Source organism: Macaca mulatta, chromosome 16 (assembly GCF_049350105.2).
Source record: "Macaca mulatta isolate MMU2019108-1 chromosome 16, T2T-MMU8v2.0, whole genome shotgun sequence".
Taxonomy (NCBI): domain Eukaryota; kingdom Metazoa; phylum Chordata; class Mammalia; order Primates; family Cercopithecidae; genus Macaca; species Macaca mulatta.
The window spans coordinates 73,567,560-73,590,495 of record NC_133421.1 but is presented as its reverse complement, the minus strand read 5'-3'; the positions used below and the strand labels follow the sequence as shown (position 1 = coordinate 73,590,495).

The 22,936-nt window shown below is 42.8% G+C and overlaps 1 protein-coding gene across 5 annotated transcripts in view; it reads right to left on the bottom strand.

The window, feature by feature from the left end:
• The window catches only part of DDX42 (DEAD-box helicase 42), a 48,158-nt gene extending 25,678 nt beyond the window's left edge, over positions 1–22,480 (bottom strand). For 2 of the 5 annotated variants that reach the window (XM_077969594.1, XM_077969597.1), the window contains exons 1-4: positions 22,289–22,480; positions 19,637–19,746; positions 9,035–9,271; positions 3,982–4,132 (exon numbers count right to left, since the gene is read on the bottom strand). In XM_077969594.1, the coding sequence (XP_077825720.1) occupies positions 3,982–4,132; positions 9,035–9,255 (372 nt within the window). In that variant the 5' untranslated portion in view covers positions 9,256–9,271; positions 19,637–19,746; positions 22,289–22,480. Of the gene's footprint in view, positions 1–3,981; positions 4,133–9,034; positions 9,272–19,636; positions 19,747–21,496; positions 21,568–22,288 lie in introns of all 5 variants that reach the window. The other 3 variants (XM_077969595.1, XM_077969596.1, NM_001261555.1) reach the window with 3 other exon arrangements.
• Between the last annotated feature and the right edge of the window lie 456 nt (positions 22,481–22,936).

Sequence of the window (22,936 nt, the reverse complement as noted above, 5' to 3'; positions counted from 1 at the left end):
TTGGTTTTTTTTTGAGATTGAGTCTCACTCTGTCGCCCAAGCTGGAGTGCAGTGGTGTGATCTCGGCTCACTGCAACCTCCGCCTCCTGGGTTCAAGCGATCCTCCTGTCTCGCCCTCCCGAGTAGCTGGGACTACAGGCGCATGCCACCACACCCGGCTAATTTTTTTTATTTTTAGTAGAGATGGGGTTTCACCTTGTTAGCCAGGATGGTCTCCATCTACTGACCTCAATTCACTTAACATATTAACTAAATACCTACTATGCTGCAAGACACATATACGTCCTGAATAGTCTGGGTGTTTGGTAAGTATCCTATATAGTTTGGTAAGTGGCAGAAATATACAACACTGTAAGAACTCAGATACAGAATGATACTGCATAACGAATATGGTGTTTGGAGGTGAACTTTGGCTCTTCCACCTATTAGGTGTATATTCTTCAGTAAGTAACAAGTTGTTGTAAATCAGATGGGAAATTCAAAGACCAAACTGGAAATAAATAAGTAGCCATATTCTTCTACAGAAATGTACTCTAATTTTTCTTATATTACCCTGAGTCTTTTGTTTTCTGATATCTGATAGAGAACTAAGTTCGGAAACATAATTCTCCACCCTAAGAAAAATTACAATACAGAGGCTGGGCACAGACCCACACCTACAATTCCAGCACTTTGAGAGGCCAAGGTTGAAGGATTGCCTGAGGCTTGGAGTTTGAGACCAGCCCAGGAAAAAACATTTTCTAAAAATTAGCCGAGTGTGGTGGCATGCACCTGTAGTTCCAGCTACTTAGGAGGCTGAAGCGGGAGGATTGCTTGAGTCTAGGAATTTGAGGTTACGGTGAACTGTGATGGTGCCACTGCACTCTGGCTTGGGCAAGAGATGCTGTCTCAAAAGAAAAGAAAAATTACAGTGCAAGAGAAATGACAAATGGTTCTATAAACAGTGGCCTCAACGTTAAGAAGAAAACAGGGATTGATGTAACTATGGTGAGCAAGGAAAAGCATGACTTGTCTAATGTAGGCAGCCATTTGCTCAGCAATAGCCTCTTTCTGCCACACAAAAACACAGGCTTAGTATACTGCCAGATCGTCCATTGTTCAACAGCCTGAACTATTAGACAAAATCCCGATACTAAAAATGTTGGCTCACATTTTAAAAAAGCAATGTCTAGGCCAAACAAAAACACAATAATCTTGGATTCTTTCTTTCCCTGCTTCCTTGGAGGAGAGGTGTATTCTGGCTGAGGACAAGTAACTAAGGAATCTGAAAGGATTTTATTTCATAACCAATTAAGTGACAATTTTTCTTTTCTTTTTTTTTTTTTTGAGATGGAGTCTCACTCTGTTGCCAGGCTGGAGTGCAATGGCGCCATCTCAGCTCACTATAACCTCTGCCTCCCAGGTTCAAGTGATTCTCCTGCCTCAGCCTCCCGAGTAGCAGGGATTACAGGTGTGCACCACCATGCCTAGCTAATTTTTTTGGTATTTTTAGTAGAGATGGGGTTTCACCATGTTGGCCAGGCTGGTCTCAAAATCCTGATCCACTCACCTTGGCCTCCCAAAGTGCTGGGATTACAAACGTGAGCCACCATGCCCGGCCAATTTTTTTTCTTTCCTTTTTTTACAGACAGGGTCTCACTATGCTGCCCAACCTCAAGCGATTTTCCCACCTTGGCCCCACAAAATGCCGAGGGTTACAGGTGTGAGCTATGGCACATAGTCTAAAGTGATAGTTTTTGGTTTCATTTTGTTCTTGAGAAAGGGTCTCACCTTGTCATCCAGGCTGAGTAGTGGCAAGATCATGGCTCACTACAACCTCAGCCTCCCAAACAGCTGGGACTACAGCAGCATGCCACCAAACCTGGCTGAATTTTATTTTTTGTAGAGACAGGCACTTGCTATGCTGCCTAGGCTGGTTTTGAACTCCTGAACTCAAGGGACTCCCGAAATGCTGGGGTTATAGGTATGAGCCACCATGTCCAGTCATCTAAAGTGACAGTTTTTAAGTAAGGAGAATACTATGAAAAGAAACATATTTTGGTTTAATTAACCTGCAGCTGTTACTACCTAATAAGACAGCAGAAAGACTAAAGCAGGGAGAAAATTTACAAGGATGTAAAGTAGGATGGCTACAGTGGCAACAGAAAGGAAAGAACAGATGCAAGAGCTATTATAAAGATTGACAGATTTTGGCAAATGAGAAGAGGAAAGGCAGCATGATGTATGCGAAAGAGCTAGACCTTCAGGACTACTAAGCAAGAGAAATTAGATTTGAGTTCCAGGTCTGCCACATTAAGTACCAATATGATTTGGGGCAAATGATTTGAATTAACTTAGGGCTCAGTTTTATTATCAGTTAAAAATTTTTATTTATATATACATTTTTCTGCCTATTTCCCACGATTATTTTGAGGATTAAATTAAATAATAAGCATTCCTGATAATCTGCTAAAAAAATGAAGAGGCAGTGGTGAAGGAAGAAATTAAAGCCAGTTTTAAGCTAAGGTGACTATGTGACCATTAATGTCATTCATAGAAATAAGAGAATGACTTGTTGAGGAGGAAAAGATGATGAATAGAGTTTAAGGTACCAGTGGGACACATGTAAAAAAGTCCAATACAATTCTGGAAAAGCAGCACCAAAATCAAAGCGAAAGATGGGACTCAAAACGTAAATTATGCACAGAAAAGTTTTAAAAGTAAATGAGGTCACCAAGGAATATATAAAGAACGAAGACAGTAATCTTATATACAGTAATCAATATAGAGAGCTGTAAAGTGACCTCTGTATGTGAAAAATTGGAGGAGGATGGCAAGAAGGATCACAAATAACAGTCAGATGGATATTTAATGATTTGTTTTTTTGGGTGCAACAATAACATGGTGGCTGCAATTTTTAAGAGTGTTCTCAGAGAAATACTGATGGATAAAATTATATGTCTGAGATTTTTAAATAATCCAAAACAGAATTGGATTTGGCACAGTGGCTTATGCCTATGGTCCAAGCTCTTTGGGAGGCTGAGGCTAGAGGATCACTTGAGGTTAGAAGTTCAAAACCAATCTGGGTAACAAAGCAAGACCTTACCTCTATAAAAACTTTAAAAATTAGCTGGGTATGTTGGTGCACACCTGTAAACTCAGCAATTCAGGAGGCTGAGGCAGGAGGACCATTTGAGGTCAGGAGTGTGAGGCTGCAGTAAGCCATGATCATACCACTACACTCTAGCCAGCCCACATCAGAGCAAGACTTTGTCTCAAAAAAGAAAAAAGAAAAAAGAAAGAAAAGAAAAGAAAAGAATCGGTGGTGGGAGAGATTAGATAACACAAAAGCGTACAAAAGTTGTTAACTAATAAAGTTCGTTGAAGGTACATGAAGGTTCATTTTATTATTCTATCTTTGTATGTGTTTAAATTTTTCCACAATAAAAAGTAAATAATAATGAAACAAAAACAAACCAAAAGAAAAAAGTCAGAAAGATGAAAAAGGAAAGTAACACAAAAATCACAAAAGCCTAGTGAGAAGGGTTTCAAGGAGGTGGTCATGAGGTTACATTTCTACAGGGAGGTCATGGATGTTGATAAATAACATTTAAAACTACAGAATACAGAATTTACAATTTTGGCAAGTTCCTTAAGTTTAATTACCTTACATAAATATGTACTTAACAAATGCTAGATTGAATGAGATGTTAATTCCATTCAAAAATATGCTAAGATTATTAAAATAAAACACATACACACATATACGTCTAGAGCTACCATGTTCATGGGTTAAGTTCAAATTTCTAGCCACCAACCATCGCAAAAGTACAGGGCAAGTGGAAGTAGATATATGCAACTATCGACTACTGGAGCAAAATTCTCAAAAACTACAACAAAAAAAAAGACCAGAAAACAAATTTTGAGTAAGATTTGAAGTACTAAGTTAGCTTGATCTATTTCTAACTGCTAAATATTTTAATGAAACATGCTGATACTTGCCTCCACTTCAGCCATGAATGCCTCCAAGGGATCATCATCACTGTCAGAATCTACTGGCTTGGAATGGAATTGCTGGCGAGTTGGTGAGTTTTCAGCAGGAATGTAAGGTAAATCAACATTGCTAGAGTCTTCTTCCTCATCTTCAAAATAGCTGAGAATCAGAATGCAAACTGGTAAAGTGAATGTTTACTTTGGGGTCAGTAAATCTTTCATTTAACAAAATTTTTATTATAGTATATCTTACTATTAGGAGATTTAATGTAGATCAAATTAAAGACCTCCAAGGCTTTGGCTAATGACCTAATTAAGTACTACTTAATACATACAAAATTTCAATATTACAAAAAAGTAATCACAAGAGATTCTCCATTTCAATAGTATATGGTCAAATCATACTCCTAGTTCTGTTAAAACAGAAGAGTTTTCAGTACAAACTTACTGATCATTGTTAGACAAATATAACAAATATTAAAGAGCTGTGCTATGGGAAAAAAGAAAACTTTTTTTTTTTTTTTGAGATGGAGTTTTGCTTGTCACCCATGCTGGAGTGCAATGGCATAATCTCGGCTCCCTGCACCCTCCACCTCCTGGGTTCAAGTGATTCTCCTGCCTAGCCCTCCCTAGTAGCTGGGATCACAGGCACCTGCCACCATGCCTGGCTAATTTTTGTATTTTTACTAGAGACAGGGGTTTCACCATGTTGGCCAGGCTGGTCTTGAACCCCTTACATGATCTGCCTGCCTCAGCCTCCAAAGTGCTGAGATTACAGGCGAGAGCCACCGCGCACAGCCAAAAGGAAACTTAATGAAACATTAGAAATTCAGTTTATTCTTTATAACCCTTAATAAAAACTTGAGATATTCTTTTAAAGACCAAAAACCTCAGAAATTCTGGGCTATTTTCTGGGGACCAACAGAAAACTTCCAGAATTGAAAATAAATGCTCAGGCCAGGTGTGGTGGCTCACCCCTCTAATCCCAGCACTTTGGGAGGCCAAGACAGGTGGATTACTTGACGTCAAGAGTTTGAGACCAACCTGGCCAACATGGTGAAACCCTGTGTCTACTAAAAATAAAAAATTAGCCAGGCATGGTGGCACATGCCTGTAATCCCAGCTACTTGGGAGGCTGAGGCAGGAGAATTGCTTGAACCCAGGAGGTGGGGGTTGTAGTGAGCTGAGATTGTGCCACGGCACTCCAGCCTGGGCGACAGAGCAAGACTCTGTCTCAAAAAACAAGGAAAAAAAAGAAAATACATGCTCAATCCAAAATAATTTACGATACTACTTAAGTATTCAGAAAGGACATTTTTAAAGGCTGCATAAGGTATCACTTTCTCTTTAACAAACATTCCAGAAAAGGATGCCAATACAGCTCTTTATAAACTAAACCATTGTTTAGACTCTATCTCAAAATCAAATAGTAATATAACCAAATATTAGTTTAAATAAATAACTGCAGTTTAAAAAGTTAAAGCATTTCAAGTCTTCCTAGGAATTATTTTAAAAACTTAAACTGTTATGCTACACACACACACACACACACACACTAATGTAATACTGTGACTATATGTAACAATAATATAGACTAATATACTTTTTTGTTTTTGAGACAGCCTCGCCCTATCACCCAGGCTGCATTTGCAGCAGTGTGATCTCTGCACTCACTGCAACCTCCGCCATTCAGGTTCAAGCAATTCTCCTGCCTCAGCCTCCCAAGTAGCTGGCATTACAGGTGCACGCCACCACACCCAGTTAATTTTTGTGGTCTTTTTGTTTTTGAGATGGAGTCTTGCTCTGTCGCCCAGGCTGAAGTGCACTGGCATGATCTCAACTCACACTGCAGCCTCTGACTCCTGGGTTCCAGTGATTCTCCTGCCTCGGCCTCCCAAGTAGCTGGGATTATATGCACCGCCACCACGCCCAGCTAATTTTTGTATTTTTAGTAGAGATGGGGTTTCGCCATGTTGGCCAGGCTGGTCTCAAATTCCTGACCTCAGGCAATCTGCCCGCCTCGGCCTTCCAAAGTGCTGGGATTACAGGCGTGAGCTACCGTGCCTGGACCAATTTTTGTATTTTTATTAGAGACGGGGTTTCACTATGTTGCCCAGGCTGGTCTCAAACTTCTGACCTCAAGTGATAGACCCACCTCGGCCTCCCAAAGTGCCGGGATTACAGACGTGAGCCACTGTGCCTCGTCTAAAATATATAGTATATATGTTTATGCAAACTCCTTTATATAGTAACTGTTATGTACACTAATGTAGCAATAGCATATTCACACTATATACTATACAACTTAATATATATGCGTCAATATATAGCATACACATATACACATATTACTCATGCATATTCATTCATATAGTAGGTTTTTGGTTGGTTGTTTTCTTAGAGACAGTCTCACACTGTCATACAGGCTGATGTGCAGTGATGCAAACACAGCTATCTGCAGCCTCAGACTCCTAGGCTCAAGTGGTCTTTCCACCTCAGTCCCCTGTATATAGTGTGTTCTATTTAACTAATGAAAAAGTAGTCTGAACTGGTTAACTGCTGTTTAGAGTAATTTCTGACTTTGCTAAAAGTTAAACACTACTTGTCCATTTTGACTCCTAAATAACATGTCAGCTTTCTAAAATACTGCTGTGTACTTTCAAAATATTTTGACCAGATGCAGTGGCTCACACCTGTAATCCCAGCACTTTGGGAGGCCGAGGTGGGCAGATCACCTGAGGTCGAGAGTTTGAAACCAGCCTGGCCAACACAGAGAATCCCCGTCTCTACTAAAAATACAAAATTAGCAGGCATGGTAGCGCATGTCTGCAATTCCAGCTACTAAGGAGGCTGAGGCAGAAGAATCGCTTGAACCCAGGAGGCAGAGGTTGCGGTGAGCTGAGATCACGCCATTGCACTCCAGCCTGGGCAACAAGACTGAAACTCTATCTCAAAAAAAAAAAAAAAAAAAATTAAACTCCAGTCTTTTAGAAGCTTTTTTTTCCAATTAAAATCTGCTGGGTGCAGTGGCTCGTGCCTATAATCCCAGCACTTTGGGAGGCCAAGGTGGGAGGATCACTTGAGCCCAGGAGTTTCAGACCAGACTGGGCAATAAAGCAAGACCCTGTCTCTACAAAAGAATAAAAAATTGGCCAGGTGTGGTGGCTCAGGCCTTTAATTCCAGCACTCTGGGAGGCTGAGGTGGGTGGATCACCTGAGGTCAGGAGTTCGAGACCAGCCTGGCCAACCTGGTGAAACCCCGCTTACACTAAAAATACAAAAATCAGCTGGGTGTGGTGGCAGGCAGCTGTAATCCCAGCTACATGGGAGGCTGAGGCAGGAGAATCACTTGAACCTGGGAGGTGGAGGTTGCAGTGAGCCGAGATCGCGCCGCTGCACTCCAGCCTGGGTGACACAACAAGACTCCATCTCAAAAAAGGAAAAAAAAAAAGAATAAAAAATTAGCAGGGTGTGGTGGCATGTGCCTATGGTCTCAGCGACTCAGGAGGCTGAGGTGGGAGAACTGCTTAACTGCTTTAGCCTGGGAGGTCGAGACTACAGTGAGCCTTGATCACACCACTCCACTCCAGCCTGGGTGACAGAGACCCTATCTCAAAAAAACAAACAAACAAACTAAAAAAACCCTCAAGCAGTGAAGCAGTGCCAGAATCAGCTTGGAAATAATAGCAACAAGAGATTTCTTCAGATTCAGCAAAGAGAGATATTTTGTATAGAAATTAGAACTCAACCCCTCAAATCCCAGCCTTTTCTAACCACATTATTATATCAGCAAGTTAAAAATGGTAATTGGTAAAAAGCATTTACCAATTATGAGAACTATGGGAAAAACGTGAGTAGATTTTTCTACCACTATCAGATGTTTCAACATAATAGTTTTAAAGACTTAGATATAGCCCGGGCCCGGTGGCTCATGCCTGTAATCCCGGCAGTTTGGGAGGCTGAGGTGGGTGGATCACGAGGTCAGGAGATCGAGACCTTTGTGGCTAACACGGTGATGAAGCAAACTTGTATTTCCATCAATTCTGACAACTGCCTATGTTTACTAAACAATTTATATGGTGTCAGTAAAAGACTGCAGTAAAGAACACTAGACCAGGCACAGTAGCTCATGCGGCGCAGTAGCTCATGCGTGTAATCCCAGCACTTTGGGAGGCCAAGGCAGGTGGTTCACTGGAGGTCAGGAGTTAGAGACCAGTCTGGCCAACATGCTGAAACCCCGTCTCTACTAATAATACAAAACTTAGCCTGGCATGGTAGTGCATACCTGTAATCCCACCTACTCAGGAGGCTGAGGCTGGAGAATCACTTGAACTCGGGAGGTGGAGGTTACAGTGAGCCGAGATTGCACCATTACACTCCAGCCTAGGTGACAAGAACAAAACTCTGCCTCCAAAAAAAAAACAAGAGAGAGACCACCAAAAACCACATGAATTATATAAAACTCTCCAGCCATATTTATGTTTCAATGCCTTTTTTTTTTTGGAAACGGAGTCTTGTTCTGTCACCTAGGTTGGAGTCCCATGGCACCATCTTGGCTCAATGCAACCTGTGCCTCCCGGGTTCAAGCGATTCTCCTGCCTCAGCCTCCTCCTGAGTAGATGGGATTACAGGCGTGCACCACCATGCCTGGCTAATGTTTTGTATTTTTAGCAGAGACAGGGTTTTACCATATTGGCCAGGCTGTTCTCGAACTCCTGACGTCAGATGATCCACCCATCTCGTCCTCCCAGAGTGCTGGGATTACAGGTGTGAGCCACCATGGCTGGCCTATTTCAATGGCTTCTAATACCACATTGAGCAACAGCCCAGTAGGACGTAACACCGAATGAGTAAAGGTATAAGTAACCCCACAGGTATTACATTCCTTACAAATGAGTAAACCCAGTAATTTAACTTATTAGGAACCATGGAATTCAGCAAGACACATAACTTAAGAAGTCATTATTATTTGAGAAACAAAGTTTCTTTGCCTCAATTTCTGCTGATAGAATGAATATCTCAAAGCCCAAACTTTGCTCCACTACCAGGGATTACCACTTACGCATTTTCTTCATCAAAGTTGGCCCGCTTAGATCCAATTTTGTAGAAAGAAGGAAGCTGTGGTGGAGCTGACTTTCCAAATCCAGAAGAAGAGCTGGTTGCCCCAAAGGCACTGTGGGACTGCTGTGGGAGTTTGGGTTCCTCCTTTTTCCCAGCACTGATGGCGAAACCTCCAAAGCCAAATCCTCGCTTAGTGCCAGGACCACCTTTATTCCAGTTCATGGTGCCAATGACTGACCTGTTAGGAATAAGATACACAAATATAAATTTAACTTTAAAAAGTGTATAGCCCCAAGGGCCAGGCGCAGTGGGTCACGCCTGTAATCCCAGCACTTTGGGAGGCCAAGGCAGGCAGATCATGAGGTCAGGAGTTGGAGACCAGCCTGGACAATATGGTGAAACCCCTTCTCTACTAAAAATACAAAAAATGGCCAGGCGTGGTGGCACACGCCTGTGGTCCCAGCTACTTAGGAGGCAGAGGCAGAAGAATCACTTGAATCCGAGAAGTGGAGGTTGCAGTGAGTTGAGATCGCTCCACTGCACTGCAGCACAGGCGACAGAGCGAGACTCTGTCTCAAAAAAAAAAAGAAAAGAAAAGGAAAAAAAAAAAAGTGTATAGCCCCACTGAGTTGTATGTCTCTTCCAACCTCCACCTAAAATTTTATTTTAAACTTTAGCTTCTCAATTAAAACTATAACATCGGCCGGGTGCGTTGGCTCACGCCTGTAATCCCAGCACTTTGGGAGGCCGAGGCGGGCGGATCACGAGGTCAGGAGATCGAGACCACGGTGAAACCCCGTCTCTACTAAAAATAGAAAAAATTAGCCGGGCGCAGGGGCTGGCGCCTGTAGTCCCAGCTACTCGGGAGGCTGAGGCAGGAGAATGGCGTGAACCCGGGAGGTGGAGCTTGCAGTGAGCCGAGATTGTGCCACTGCACTCCAGCCTGGGCGACAGAGCGAGACTCCGTCTCAAAAAAAAAAAAAAAAAAACTGTAACATCGTAGTCAGGAGAGTGGCCCAGGCCAGTAATGCCAACTACTTGGGAGGCTTAGGCAGGAGGACTACTTGAACCCAGGAGTTCCAGATTACACTGAGCTATGATCACGCCACTGCACTCAAGCCTGGGTGACAGAAAGAGACTGTCTCTTTTTATACTAAGAAAGGAAAGAAAAGAAAAGAAAAGAAAACAAAACAAAAAAAAAGAAAAGAAAATCCCATCCATCTCATTAAGAGATTCATTTCCAGCCCAGCTATTCAGGAAGCTGAGGCAGGGAAACTGCCTGAGCCCAGGAGTTCAAGGTTACAGTGTGCTATGATCCTGCCTGTGAATAGCCACTGTATTCCAGCCTGGGCAACACAGTGAAATCCTCTCTCTTAAAAAAACAAAAACCAAAACCAAAACCACAAACGTTGACATTGTATTTCAGATACACACCATGCTAGCCTCAACAAATGATTATATTTTCTAAAACACTGAAGGAATTGTTTTAATTTTATTGGGGACTCAATGTAAACCGGAATGCAGTATTTAATATCATCCCCTCTAAAAGGATTTTCCTGCTAATTAACATCTTATTAAGCTGACAAAAATACTCATAAAAAAATATTTTGGGGAATCTGATATGTGCTAGGTCATTGGAGATATAAAAAGACTGAATATCTTCATCCTTATATGAAAGACTGAGGTGCTATCAGCCAAGACTCCCCAAAAACTAGAGGTTATCCTCTGGTAATGACATCTGGAAGAATCAAAGAATCAAAAGTTAAAAGATCAGTTATTTGTAGACAGTATCTATGTATTCATGCCTGAAGGAAAGGTACTATCAACCATGTATTTATTGAACAAATGCCCAATAGAAACACTATCCAGGAAGAAACTATGATTCACTGACACGTTGCCTGAAGTATTCAGTTAGCCTGTGGTTAGGAATTACAAAGAAATTTCTTGTGTATTGATAAAATCATTTTACAAACAATACCTTACATTAGTCTTGGCTCCAAAAAACTTTTTTTTTTTTTTTTTTTTTTTAAAAGGAACAGGGTCTTGTGATGTTGCCCAGGCTGGTCTCAAACTCCTAGCCTCAAGACCCCCTCTCGCCTCTGCCTCCCTAAGTGCTGGGATTACAAGCATGAGCCATTGTACCTGGCCCAAAAAACATTTTTTTTTTTGTTTTTTGAGACAGTCTCAATCTGTCGCCCAGGCTGGAGTGCAGTGGCCCGATCTCAGCTCACTGCAACCTCTGTCTCCTGGGTTCTAGTGATTCTCATGCCTCAGCCTCCTGGGTAGCTGGGATTACAAGTGTGCACCACCACGTCCAGCCAATATTTTATATTTTTAGTAGAGATGGGGTTTCACTATGCTGGCCAGGCTGGTCTGGAACTCCTCGCCTCAAGTGATCTACCCGCCTCAGCCTCCCCAAGTGCTGGGATTACAGGAATGAGTCCCTTCACCCGGCCCCCAAAAACCCTTTTTAATGACACAATTTACCTAAGTTTTACAGAAAAGTAGAAAGCAAAAAAGAACAAAATTAAAATTACCTGAAATTTCCTCTCCCAGATACGTAGTTTTGTTCTGTTTTTTGCTACTTCTATGCATATGTGTGTACACACACACACAAATTAAAAATTGAAACCATACTATACATACTATTTTAGTTACTGATTTCTTCATCTAATGATATACTGTGATATTGTTTAATGTCAATAGATATCTATTTCTTCACTACTTTACAGTGTAATACTAATAACACAATGTTACAAAACACATCATTATAGCTACATCTTTGTGCACACCTTCAATTATTTCCTTAGGAGCAAGTTTTAAAATGCAATTGCTCAGAGGAAAATGCATTCTGAGTTTAAAAAAAAAAAATTTTTTTGCAACAAGTTCTTGCTGTCACCTAGGATGCAGTACAGTGGTCTGACTGCAGTTCACTGCAGCCATGAACTCCTGGGCTCAAGGGATCCTCCCACCTCAGCCTCCTGACTAGCTGGGACTACAACATGAGCCACCATGCCTGGGTTTTTATTTTAATTTTTTGTGGTCTCACTATGTTGCCTAGGCTGGTCTCAAAATCCTGGCCTGAAGCAGTCCTCCTACCTCAGTCTCCCAAAGTGCTGAAATTAACAGACATGACCCATTTTAATTACTATTTACATTTATGAAAAAGTATCCATTACACATTGAGTAAAATAAGGGCATAAAACAAGGTGGGTAGTATGATTTAATTTATGTAAAAACCATGAGTTATGTATACAGAGATAGATGATAGGCTGTTTATCACAACGTTTAACAGCAGTTGTTTTTTATTTTGTTTACCATTAGTAAGAAAAATTAAAATGTTTAATTTTAATTTCCACTAGCTTTAAAGCCAGGGTGGAAAAAAATTCCAAAAGCTGTTTATTATAGTAACATTGTCAAAGAGATCAGAAACACACTGTTCTATGCCCTTGTCTACATATACTTTATAGGTTTTGTTCAACTGCTATTATACACAGCACTTAGTTGTTTGCTTAGTATTAAGGTGTTTTTTTGGTTTGTTTTTTGGGAGACAGAGTTTCACTCTGTCACCCGGGCTGGGGTGTAGGGGTACAATCTTGGCTCACTGCAAACTCTGCCTCTGTGGTTCAAGTGATTCTCTTGTCTCAGCCTCCCGAGTAGCTGGGATTACAGGTGTGTGCCACCAGGCTCAGCTAATTTTTTGTATTTTTAGCAGAGATGGGGTTTCGTTGTTAGCCAGGATGGTCTTGAACTCCTGAACTCAATCAATCCACCCACCTTGGCCTCCCAAAGTGCTGGGATTACAGGCATGAGCCACAGCGCCCAGCCTGCTTAGTATTAAACTTGAATTACACCACGTCAATCTCCACTTAGACCCTTAACTCCAGATAGAAACTGTCTTTACTCATTTTGGACCTCCTTCTCTAACAGTGAGAATGACTAAGGTACTAGTTTACTTGAAGTTCATCTCCTGCTCTCTTTAGGAATCCCGTAAGGGGATTCCTTCAATCAGGGAATCAACATAATTCCGGTGCGATGAACTTTAGTAAGAATCTTTACAAGCAAGGAAATTTTAGCATCTGACATTTTAAAACTAATCTATAAGGCTATCTTTTCAAGAGCTGTTCCCAAGCAACAAAAATGATGGGTTCAATTTTAATCTCATTTTTCCTAGTGTATACAATGTATAACAAGGAGCTAATGAGCCATAAGGATAAGAAAGCAGACAAAGAAAGGATAGTGTAAAGACATTTTACATTCAGGTGGATTTTAAGAATCACACAATTTCCTATCCGGAAAACTTTCAATGGTTTATTGAAAGGTTGCTGAGAAGGTCACACAGTATATGAAGTGCTAGGCATTCATACATGAAAGATACAGTCCCTGTTCTCAAGGAGTAGACAGTGTAGTCTGAGGCAGCTGAAAACAACATCATGCGTTCTAGCAGACGTACTATACAGAGTGCATTCACTGGTGGTCCATGAGTGGGAGCAAAGGCATAGAAGTGTTCTGAGAGATGACATGTTAAATTTTGAAATCTCAAGAGGCATTAGATCAAAGAAGCATTAAAGAAGGGCATTTTAGATGGAAAGATCTGTTACATGCTATGACAGAGAACAGGAAATAGTTCAGTGCAGCTAGAGTTGAGTAGGACATTTGGGAAATTTGCAGGACACATGTTCAGAAAGACAGGCAGGGCCAAGATGAACAGCTTAGAAGGCTATGCTAACGATGTACCATACAAAAATGTATTCTACCAGCTACAAGGAATTGTTAATTTTACACAGAAGAGGAATTTTCAGATCAGTGTTTTTGAAAGACAGAATGAGAGATACTCATAGCAGAGGCAAGGAAAGTAGTTAGGAGGCTGTTACAGCAATGCAGGTATAAAGCAACAAAATTCTGAACTAAGAAAGCACCTGTGAGAAAGGAGAAACGGAGGATGGATCTGAGTTATTTATTTAGACATCTGAGGAAAGATCCATTAGGATTGTGTGATCAGTAATTGGTGTGGAAGCTAAGGAAGAAGAGTTTAGAATAACTTCAGAAGTTTCTGGCTTTAAAGATTGGATGAATTGTGGAGCCACTAATGGAGATGGAAAGCTAAAAGAGGCAGGCTTGCAAAACCAGGTAGAAGGTGAGTTCAGTATCTATGAGAGAGCTAAGCAGAGATGCCAAGTAGGGTCAGGAACTGCGGACAGGGGTCTGGAGTGGAGCTATAGATTTGATGTAAGCCATTTGCATTTCAAGTTACTGATGTAAATAAGCTAGCAGAGATGGAGTCTTGCTCTGTTGCCCAGGCTGGAGCGCAGTAGCGCGATCTCGGCTCACTGCAAGCTCTGCCTCCCGGGTTCACGCCATTCTCCCGCCTCAGCCTCCCCAGTAGCTGGGACTACAGGCGTCTGCCACTAGGCCCGGCTAATTTTTTGTATTTTTAGTAGAGACGAGGTTTCACTGTGTTAGCCAGAATGGTCTGGATCTCCTGGCCTTGTGATCCGCCCGCCTCGGCATCCCAAAGTGCTAGGATTACAAGCGTGAGCCACCCCGCCCAGCCCGGTAAGACAATTCTTAATGTATATCACTATTTAGGAAAAGAGAAGCTTACATGGAAACTTCAGATGGAACAGGGATGGGGGAAGGGAAAAAAAGAGAAGCGAGGGAAGGAAGGAAGGGGAGACAAGGAGGAACACAGGTGAGGAGAGAGAAGCTCTATAGGCAGAAAACTAAAGAAAAGTCAGGTAAGTTAAGAACTAAAATGTGCTAGCGCAGTGGCTCACACCTGTAATCCCATCACTTTGGGGAGGCCGAGGCGGGCCTGATCACGAGGTCAGGAGATCACGAGATCCTGATCATGAGGTCAGGAGATTGAGACCAGCCTGGCCAACATGGTGAAACCTCGTCTCTACTAAAAATACAAAAAATTAGGCGGGCGCCTGTAGTCCCAGCTACTCCGGAGCCTGAGGCAGGAGAATGGCGTGAACCCAGGAGGCAGAGCTTGCAGTGAGCCCAGATCGTGCCACTGCACTCCAACCTGGGCAAGAGTGCAAGACTCTGTCTCAAAAAAAACAAAACAAAAAGAACGAAAATGCTTCTGTTGTATATGCAACCAAGAGTCATCGGTGAAAGCAGTTTCAATGGAGCAGTAGGGACAGGGCTGAGGAGTACCTGACTGGCAAGTAAGTGGTAGAAGATGAAGACTAGGTCAAGGGGAGTCAAAAGTACTTTGTAGGCTGTTTATCAATGACAGGAAGGAGAAAGTGAAGCATTAACTACAGAAATTTTATTTTTTAAAGAAATATATGTATGTTTATATGCAAAAGGGGAAAAACCAGTAAAATCTGAAAAACTGAAGATGCAAAATGACAGAAAAAAAATCATAAGATTTCCAGAGAAGACCAGACACAATCAAAACTTTTAACAGAAGTAACTCACTCTTCCCCCAAAACTGGAGCGAGGGAGTGAAAAGAACAAGTATGAATATAAATCAGCCCTACCAAATAATCAAAAGGTTCATATTACAAAAGCAGCAAATCAACTCCTGCCACAAACAGGCAGTGAGACCTTGGGCAGGTGATAGTTGCTTAACGGCTCTCAGACTTATCAAGATGCAAAAGCAATCCTTTCCCTAGCTCATCTAGAACACACAGCCCATTTCCCCTCAATTACTGACTCTAGGAAGACCAAGCAACTGTGCTTTCTATATACCCTGAGTAGAATGTTAGCTCCATGAAGGCATGGACTTTGCTCAATTTGTCCAGCACTATATCCTTGGTGTCTGTGTAGTACTCAAAAACTTTTGCTGTATGAATAAATATCATGTATTCAGGCTCTCCAAAATTCATCCCAGTATTTGTGAAAACTGTCTTTTATTACTACAAACCTTGTCATCTAGCTATCCACCCTTCCTGATTAAATCTAAGCCAGATCATCCTCAATGTATCATTACTTAGTCTCTTGAGAACAGTTTTTCCTTTTTTTTTTTTTTTTTTTTTTGAGAGAGTTTCACTCTTGTTGCCCAGGCTGGAGTGCAATGGCGTAATCCTGGCTCACTGCAACCTCCGACTCCCGGGTTCAAGTGATTCTCCTGCCTCAGCCTCCCAAGTAGCTGGGATTACAGGCATGTGCCACCATGCCTGGCTAATTTTGTATTTTTAGTAGAGATGGGGTTTCTCCATGTTGGTCAGGCTGGTCTCAAACTCCTGACCTCTGGTGATCTGCCAGCCTCGGCCTCCCAAAGTGCTGAGATTACAGGTGTGAGCCACTGTGCCAGGCAGTTTTTCCTACTATTAAACCATGTAGTGTTATGGCTACAGAACTCTGACAATCACAGAGGTTTGTGGGAGTACAGCTGATAGAAGAAGCAAAAGATAGCCACCCAAATTTCTATTTGGTTACTAAAAAAATAAAAGACTCAAGTGCAGTGGCTTACGCCTATATTCCCAGTACTTTGGGAAGCAGGAAGATGGCTGGAGGCCAGTTTGAGATCAGCCTGGGCAACACAGCGAGACCCCATCTCTACAAAGAAAAAAAAAGAGATACCTAGAATAGTCAAACTCAGACACACAGAGTAGAAGAGTGGTTGCCAGGGGCTGGGAGGAGGGGAGAACAGAGTATTGTTTAATGGGTACAGAATTTCAGTTTTACAAGATGAAAAGTGTTCTGTGGCTAGATGGTGGTTATAGTAGCAAAAGAACAAAATGAGGTGGGCACAGTGGCTCACAACTGCAATCCCAGCACTTTGGGAAGCCAAGGCAGGAGGATGGCTTCAGCTTAGAAGTTTGAGATCAGCCTGGACAACAATGCAAAACCTAGTTTCTACAAAAAATACAAAAATTACCCAGGTATGGTGGCGTGCACCAGTAGTCCCACCTACTCGGGAGGTTGAGGTGGGAGGATGGTCTGAACCCAGGAGGCAGAGGTTGCAGTGAGTGGAGATCATGCCACTGCACTCCAGTCTGGGCAACAGAGCCAGACCCTCTCTGGAAGATAGTAATAATAATGGACATTAAGTACAATGCTGCTGACATGTCTTTTGCTATAAAAAAAAATAAAACCATGAAATAAGCACATGTATTTTTAGGTTATTTTAAACAAATTATGAGGAAGCAATAGGCTGTATAGGCTTCAGTCTCTAAAATACAAACACACAGGAGTTCGAGACCAGCCTGACCAACATGATGAAACCCCGTCTCTACTAAAAATACAAAAATTAGCTGGGCGTGGTGGTGGGCGCCTGTAATCCCAGTTACTTGGGAGGCTGAGGCAAGAGTATCGCTTGAACCTGGGAGGTGGAGGTTGCAGTGAGCCGAGATCGCGCCACTGCACTCCAGCCTGGGTAACAGAGTGAGACTGCATCTCAAAAAACAAAACAAAACAACAAACAAACAAAAAACATACTTGGGAAAATTCAACTGTATTTTTGTATTTTTTCTCTTAAAAAATATTTCTTCATTTCCTGCTGGGGTGCCAAAAAATAAAAATTTAAAAAAGAATCCCTTTGAAATACCTAATTTGAAAAGAATTAGCTGCATAATAGAGCCATAAACAAAGTTCACTGAGTATTTGCTTAAAAAAGAACAACCTTAGGTTGGTTCTTAGTAATAACATCCATTGTTTTATACTGACCAATAACCACTGATGATTTTGTTACGTGCCCAGTACTATGAGGGACATCCCTCATGCACACCCGCCTTTCCATCTCCACCTCCACTATTGCAGTTATTTCCTAAAAAAAATCTTTCTGATTATTGGGAGGCCGAGACAGACGGATCACAAGGTCAGGAGATCAAGACCATCCCAGCCAACATGGTGAAATCCCGTCTCTACTAAAAATACAAAAATCAGCCAGGCGTGGTGGCACGCACCTGTAGTTCCAGTTACTCAGGAGGCTGAGGCAGGAGAATTGCTTGAACCCAGGACACGGAAGCTGCAGTGAGTCACGATCATGTCACTGCACTCCAGCCTGGGCGATAAGAGCGAGACCCTGTCTCAAAAAAAAAAAAAAAAAATCTTTCTATTATCAAACTCCCACAGCACTACCAGAGTGATCACCAAGTCAAAATATACTGAGTGCCTACTTTGTGCCAGTAACCGCTCTAAGGTGCTAAGGATACAGTAATGGAATCAGACACAGTCACATTCAGAGTTCACAGTCTGGCCCAGGAGAAAGAAAAACTAAATCATGTAATTCCAGGTAGCAAAAGTGCTATGAAAAGCAAGCAAGAGGGTAAGAGGCAAGCTATTACAGACTTAAGTCAGGCAAGGCCTCTCTGAGACTAATGACATTTGACAGGTAATACTCCCCCGACTACTGTCCCAAGAATGTCTGTTTTATTGGAAAAGTAATGGTGATGTATATCCAGATGCTTCATCCAAGCAAATCTTCCATAGTCTATGAGAAGTGATTCTGTATAGTAAAGCATAAAATGATGGAGTAATAGTGAGACACACAGTGAAAAGAGAACAACAAGTTTTACATCCTTTGGTAGAGTTGCACAGTGTGTGTTAATACTGTGGAACTAGAAAAAGTCTCACAGAAGGGAGGTCAGTATTCAGATGCTTGTAGAAAACCCTTTCCAGGTTCTTCCAGAACACACATTTCTGACTATGTCACTCTTCTCAATTCCATAGCTCTCCACAGTTAATCATGCTGGAATGAGATCCTTCATTGTGGCATTAAACTACTTTACCATTCATATTTCCCAAGGTCTCTCCACGAGTACTCAGTTTTCCAAGAAAACAAGCATTCTAGTGAATCCTCTTCCTTCTACCTGGGTCCCCTCCCCATCAAATCTCTTTCTTATAAACTATAAGTACCTACCAAAGTCCTATCCTACAAAGCACATCTCAAATACCAACTCCTAAAGACATGAATATGATTTCCCCAAAGAAATGGCATCTCCTGGCCAGGCACGGTGACTCATGCCTGTAATCCCAGCACTTTGGGAGGTCGAGACGGGCGGATCACCAGGTCAGGAGATTGAGACCATCCTGGCTAACATGGTGAAACCCCGACTCTACTAAAAATACAAAAAAATTAGCCGGGCGTGGTGGCAGGCACCTGTAGTCCCAGCTACTGGGGATGCTGAGGCAGGAGAATCACTTGAACCCGTGAGGCAGGGCTTGCAGTGAGCCGAGATTTCGCGCCACTGCACCCTAGCCTGGGCGACAGAGTGAGACTCCATCTCAAAAAAAAAAAAAAAAGAAGAAATGGCATCTCCTTCCTCAACTCCCTTTCCAGTCCAATTCCATATTATAGGATTCATGGCTCAAGAAAAAGGCTTATTCACTTTTCTCTTATGTTTTCAATATTAGATATTCATTTATTCAATATGTAAAAGACTAAAGGAGATCTACAACTAGGCTCAGGAGAAACAGTCAACATGGGATGAAGTCCTATTTGGTATGGTTCTAGGCACTAAATCCTATGGCTGGCTGGGTGAGGTGGCTCACACCTGTAATCCTCGCCCTTTGGGAGGCTGAAGTGGGAGGATCACTTATGGCCAGGAGTTTGAGACCAGCTTGGGCAACACAGCAAAACCGTGCCTTTACAAAAAAATTATAAAAGTTAGCCAGGCATGGTGGCACACGCCTGTAGTCCTACCTGCTCAGGAGGCTGAGGCAAGAGGATTGCTTGAACCCAGGAGTTCCAGGTTACAGTGAGCTGACTGGACCACTGCACTCCAACCTGGGCAACACAGCAAGACACTGTCTCTAAAACATAAATAAAACGTGGTGGTTTCATAGGAAATCTTAACGGAATAGTAAAGTAGCACAGGCTGTGTGTAAACCATCTTTGCTACTAACTTGATATGAACCTCAGGGAAGTTATTTAGCTTCTCTGGGTTCAGTTTCCTCATCTATAAAATGGTGAGAGGCTGTGTATGGTGGCTCACGCCTGTAATCCCAGTACTTTGGGAGGCTGAGGCAGGTGGATTACTTGAGCCCAGGAGTCTGACACCAGCCTGAGCAACATAGCCAAACACCATCTTAAAAAAAAAAAAAAAAAAAAAAAAAGATGAGACTATCACCTATCTCAAGGGTTGGTGTGAAAAATTAAGTTCATACACAAAAATGTACTTGTTCAATACGTCAGCTGCCAACTTGTTTTTCATTATATTATTATTTCTGAAGACCCAATTTCTTCATCGGTAAATTGAGACTATCAGACTTCTTTCAACTCAGGTATTTCACACATAAGCGCCACAAAAACACTGAAGATGTCAGAGATCACTATGAGCTAACAGGCAGGGGTAAGCGTCATAAAAGAGCCAGAAGCCAGGCTAGGCACAGAAAGATGCAAGCTGGGTAGAGACATGCAGAGGATGACATTCTAGGGAGAAAGACTGAACTAGTGAAGGCTAGGAAGTGAGAATAAATGCGGAACACGCTTATAAAGGAAGACAATTTAGCTAGTTTGTGTTTTTGGCAATGGTGGAAAATAAGATATGATCTAAATGACTTTAAATATAGTGGACTAAAAACAACTGATTATATAAACCACATTATCACTTGCATTTCTGGAGGTGGAAGAAAGAGTTCTAGTGACAGTGATTAGCATCTACTCTACATAATACCTTGAGAGTATCTCACACACTATATAGAGGTCAGTTCTTTAATGAGAATCTATATAAAAACTCAAGAACGTAATCACATTCTTCTAAACTAAATATAAGTAAATGCTAGGTTTTGGTTATTTTAGAAGCATCCCTTCTCTTGTCAGCTTAAAGCAACTGGGAGCTGATTATATGACTATCAATGTAACAAAACAAATTTAAATTACTGCACTCCTCTCTTTTATTAAATTGCTACAATATAAATCAGATATTATCATTCCTCTGATCGAAACCCTCAGATCCTTCTTAAGTAATAGCCTAAAAGGCTCTGGTTGTTCCGCTCACTCCCTTCCCCCAATTCTTCCCAGACTATCTCCTAATACTCCCTCAGCTCACAGTGCTCCAAACGCATTGGTCTTCGCACTCTTAACGGGCCAGCTTTGTCCTTCTCAAGGCCTTTATATTTGTTACTCTCTAGCTTGGAACGTTCCTTTCCCCAGATAAACATAGGCTCACTCCTCCTTCCAGTCCGCTTAAACATAAGCTTGTCTGTAGGGACTTCCCTGACCACTTTATTGCAAATTCTAACAACACCTCCCCAACCCCCTTTCCAGCTTTCTTTTTCCTAAGGTACTGATCATCTTCTAACATTCAGTATAATTTATGTATTTCTTTGCCTCTCCTTGCGCTACTAGAAAGTTAAGTTTCACAAAGGCAGGGGTCTAACACCTATCCCTATCACCTAGAACGGCGCTAGAGAATAGGCACCAATAAAAATATCCCTTCAATGAATGAATTGTACATTAGGCATTGTGTAAATGCCTCTTCCAGGTACAGAAAGACACATTTTCTTTTCCCAGCTGTCAAAGTCTAAATGTTAATTTTTGTACAAAACACTCACTGCTCACCTCCTATACGCCAGAACTGAGCCAGGCTCTGCAAAGTGACTTAAGACATAGTCCCTGCCTTTTAGGAAGTCCTGGGTGTGTATATGAGGGAGGACAGACATAGAAACATCATTCACAAAAAGAATATACAGGAAATTGGATAACTGCCTATAGGAGTGTAGGCAACAGGGAAATTCTCAGTGATGAGAATATAATTCCCCAAAACTCTCGAGAGCTTCTCCTATGTTTTTGATGCATATGTTTGTAACTCCACATAAATTATTTATTCACATCAGATAGGCTTTCAAGTAGGCCGCAAAAAAGTTTGGGTGACAAAGTGATGCTAATAATCGACCTACTCAAGGCTGCACAAAGATCACCGCTTACATCTTTTCACTCCTCTCATTTGGCAGCTTTTGCCTATCAGGACCCCAAATTCGGAAGCCTGCATCTCCCAAGCGCTGCCTCCTTGGGCCAGAATTCTCCCCGCGCTATCCCTGCCTCGGAGCCGGGCACCCTGCAAATCCCTTTCCTAGGCGAGCGGGCGCCGCCTCCGGAAAGCCGCCAACTGGGCCTCGGTAAGACTTGCGAGGGAAGCGGGAGCTGTGGGAGGGCGACGCGGCTAGGAAGGAACCCTCGAGGCCTCTGCCCGCACTCCCACCCCTTCCCAGCACCCCGGCCGCGGGTGCCCCGAGGCTCTGCCGACTCTTTGTTAAGCAAGGCCGCGGTTCCTCCGCCCTCGCTAGGCCCAGCAGTTGCCTCCAGTGCCCCTAAGGACTAGCGGCCCTGCGTCCAAAACCCCCACGAACAAACCTGCTGCTATGGCTGCAGCCGCAGCTGCTACCACCGCCGGCACGGAGAGAATCCCGCGGCCCAAAGTACGCGCTGTCCCAGCCCGGTCCCGCCGCGCTCCTTCCTCTCCGCCCCCTTCGCCGCCGCCACCACCGCCACCGCCACCGCCACCGCCACCGCCTCACGGCCCGTTGCTGAAGGGGGGAGGGTAACAAAAACCCGACATGCGCAGTGAGGAGTGCGCGGGCCGAAGGGCGGGGCCGGGGCTACGACTCCCGGAAGGCGCCTGACCTAAAAGCTCCAGAACGCCTCCCAGGCTCCTCAGATACTCTGACAGGAAACTGCTAGTTGGGTGGACAGAGTTCATGACCCGTCTAGAAAGTGGGTCTGGGAATGAAGAAAAAGTGGCGTCAGGAGGCTGGTCAAAAAATCCCAAGAGAAAATGGGTTGGGCAGAAACCACATTTACATGAACATGCCTATCATTTAAACTCTGGTCCGTTGCAAATACTACTACAGCGACACTCTTGCCTTTGGCCACGTGGTTCCGCACAGCATCACTACCTTTAGCTTCCGGAGCACCGGTTCCGTGTGACGTCAACTTGACGGAACCCTACGGAGGAGGATTGGTATAGGCGAGAGCAGTTCCGGCCCAGGGGCGGGGATTATG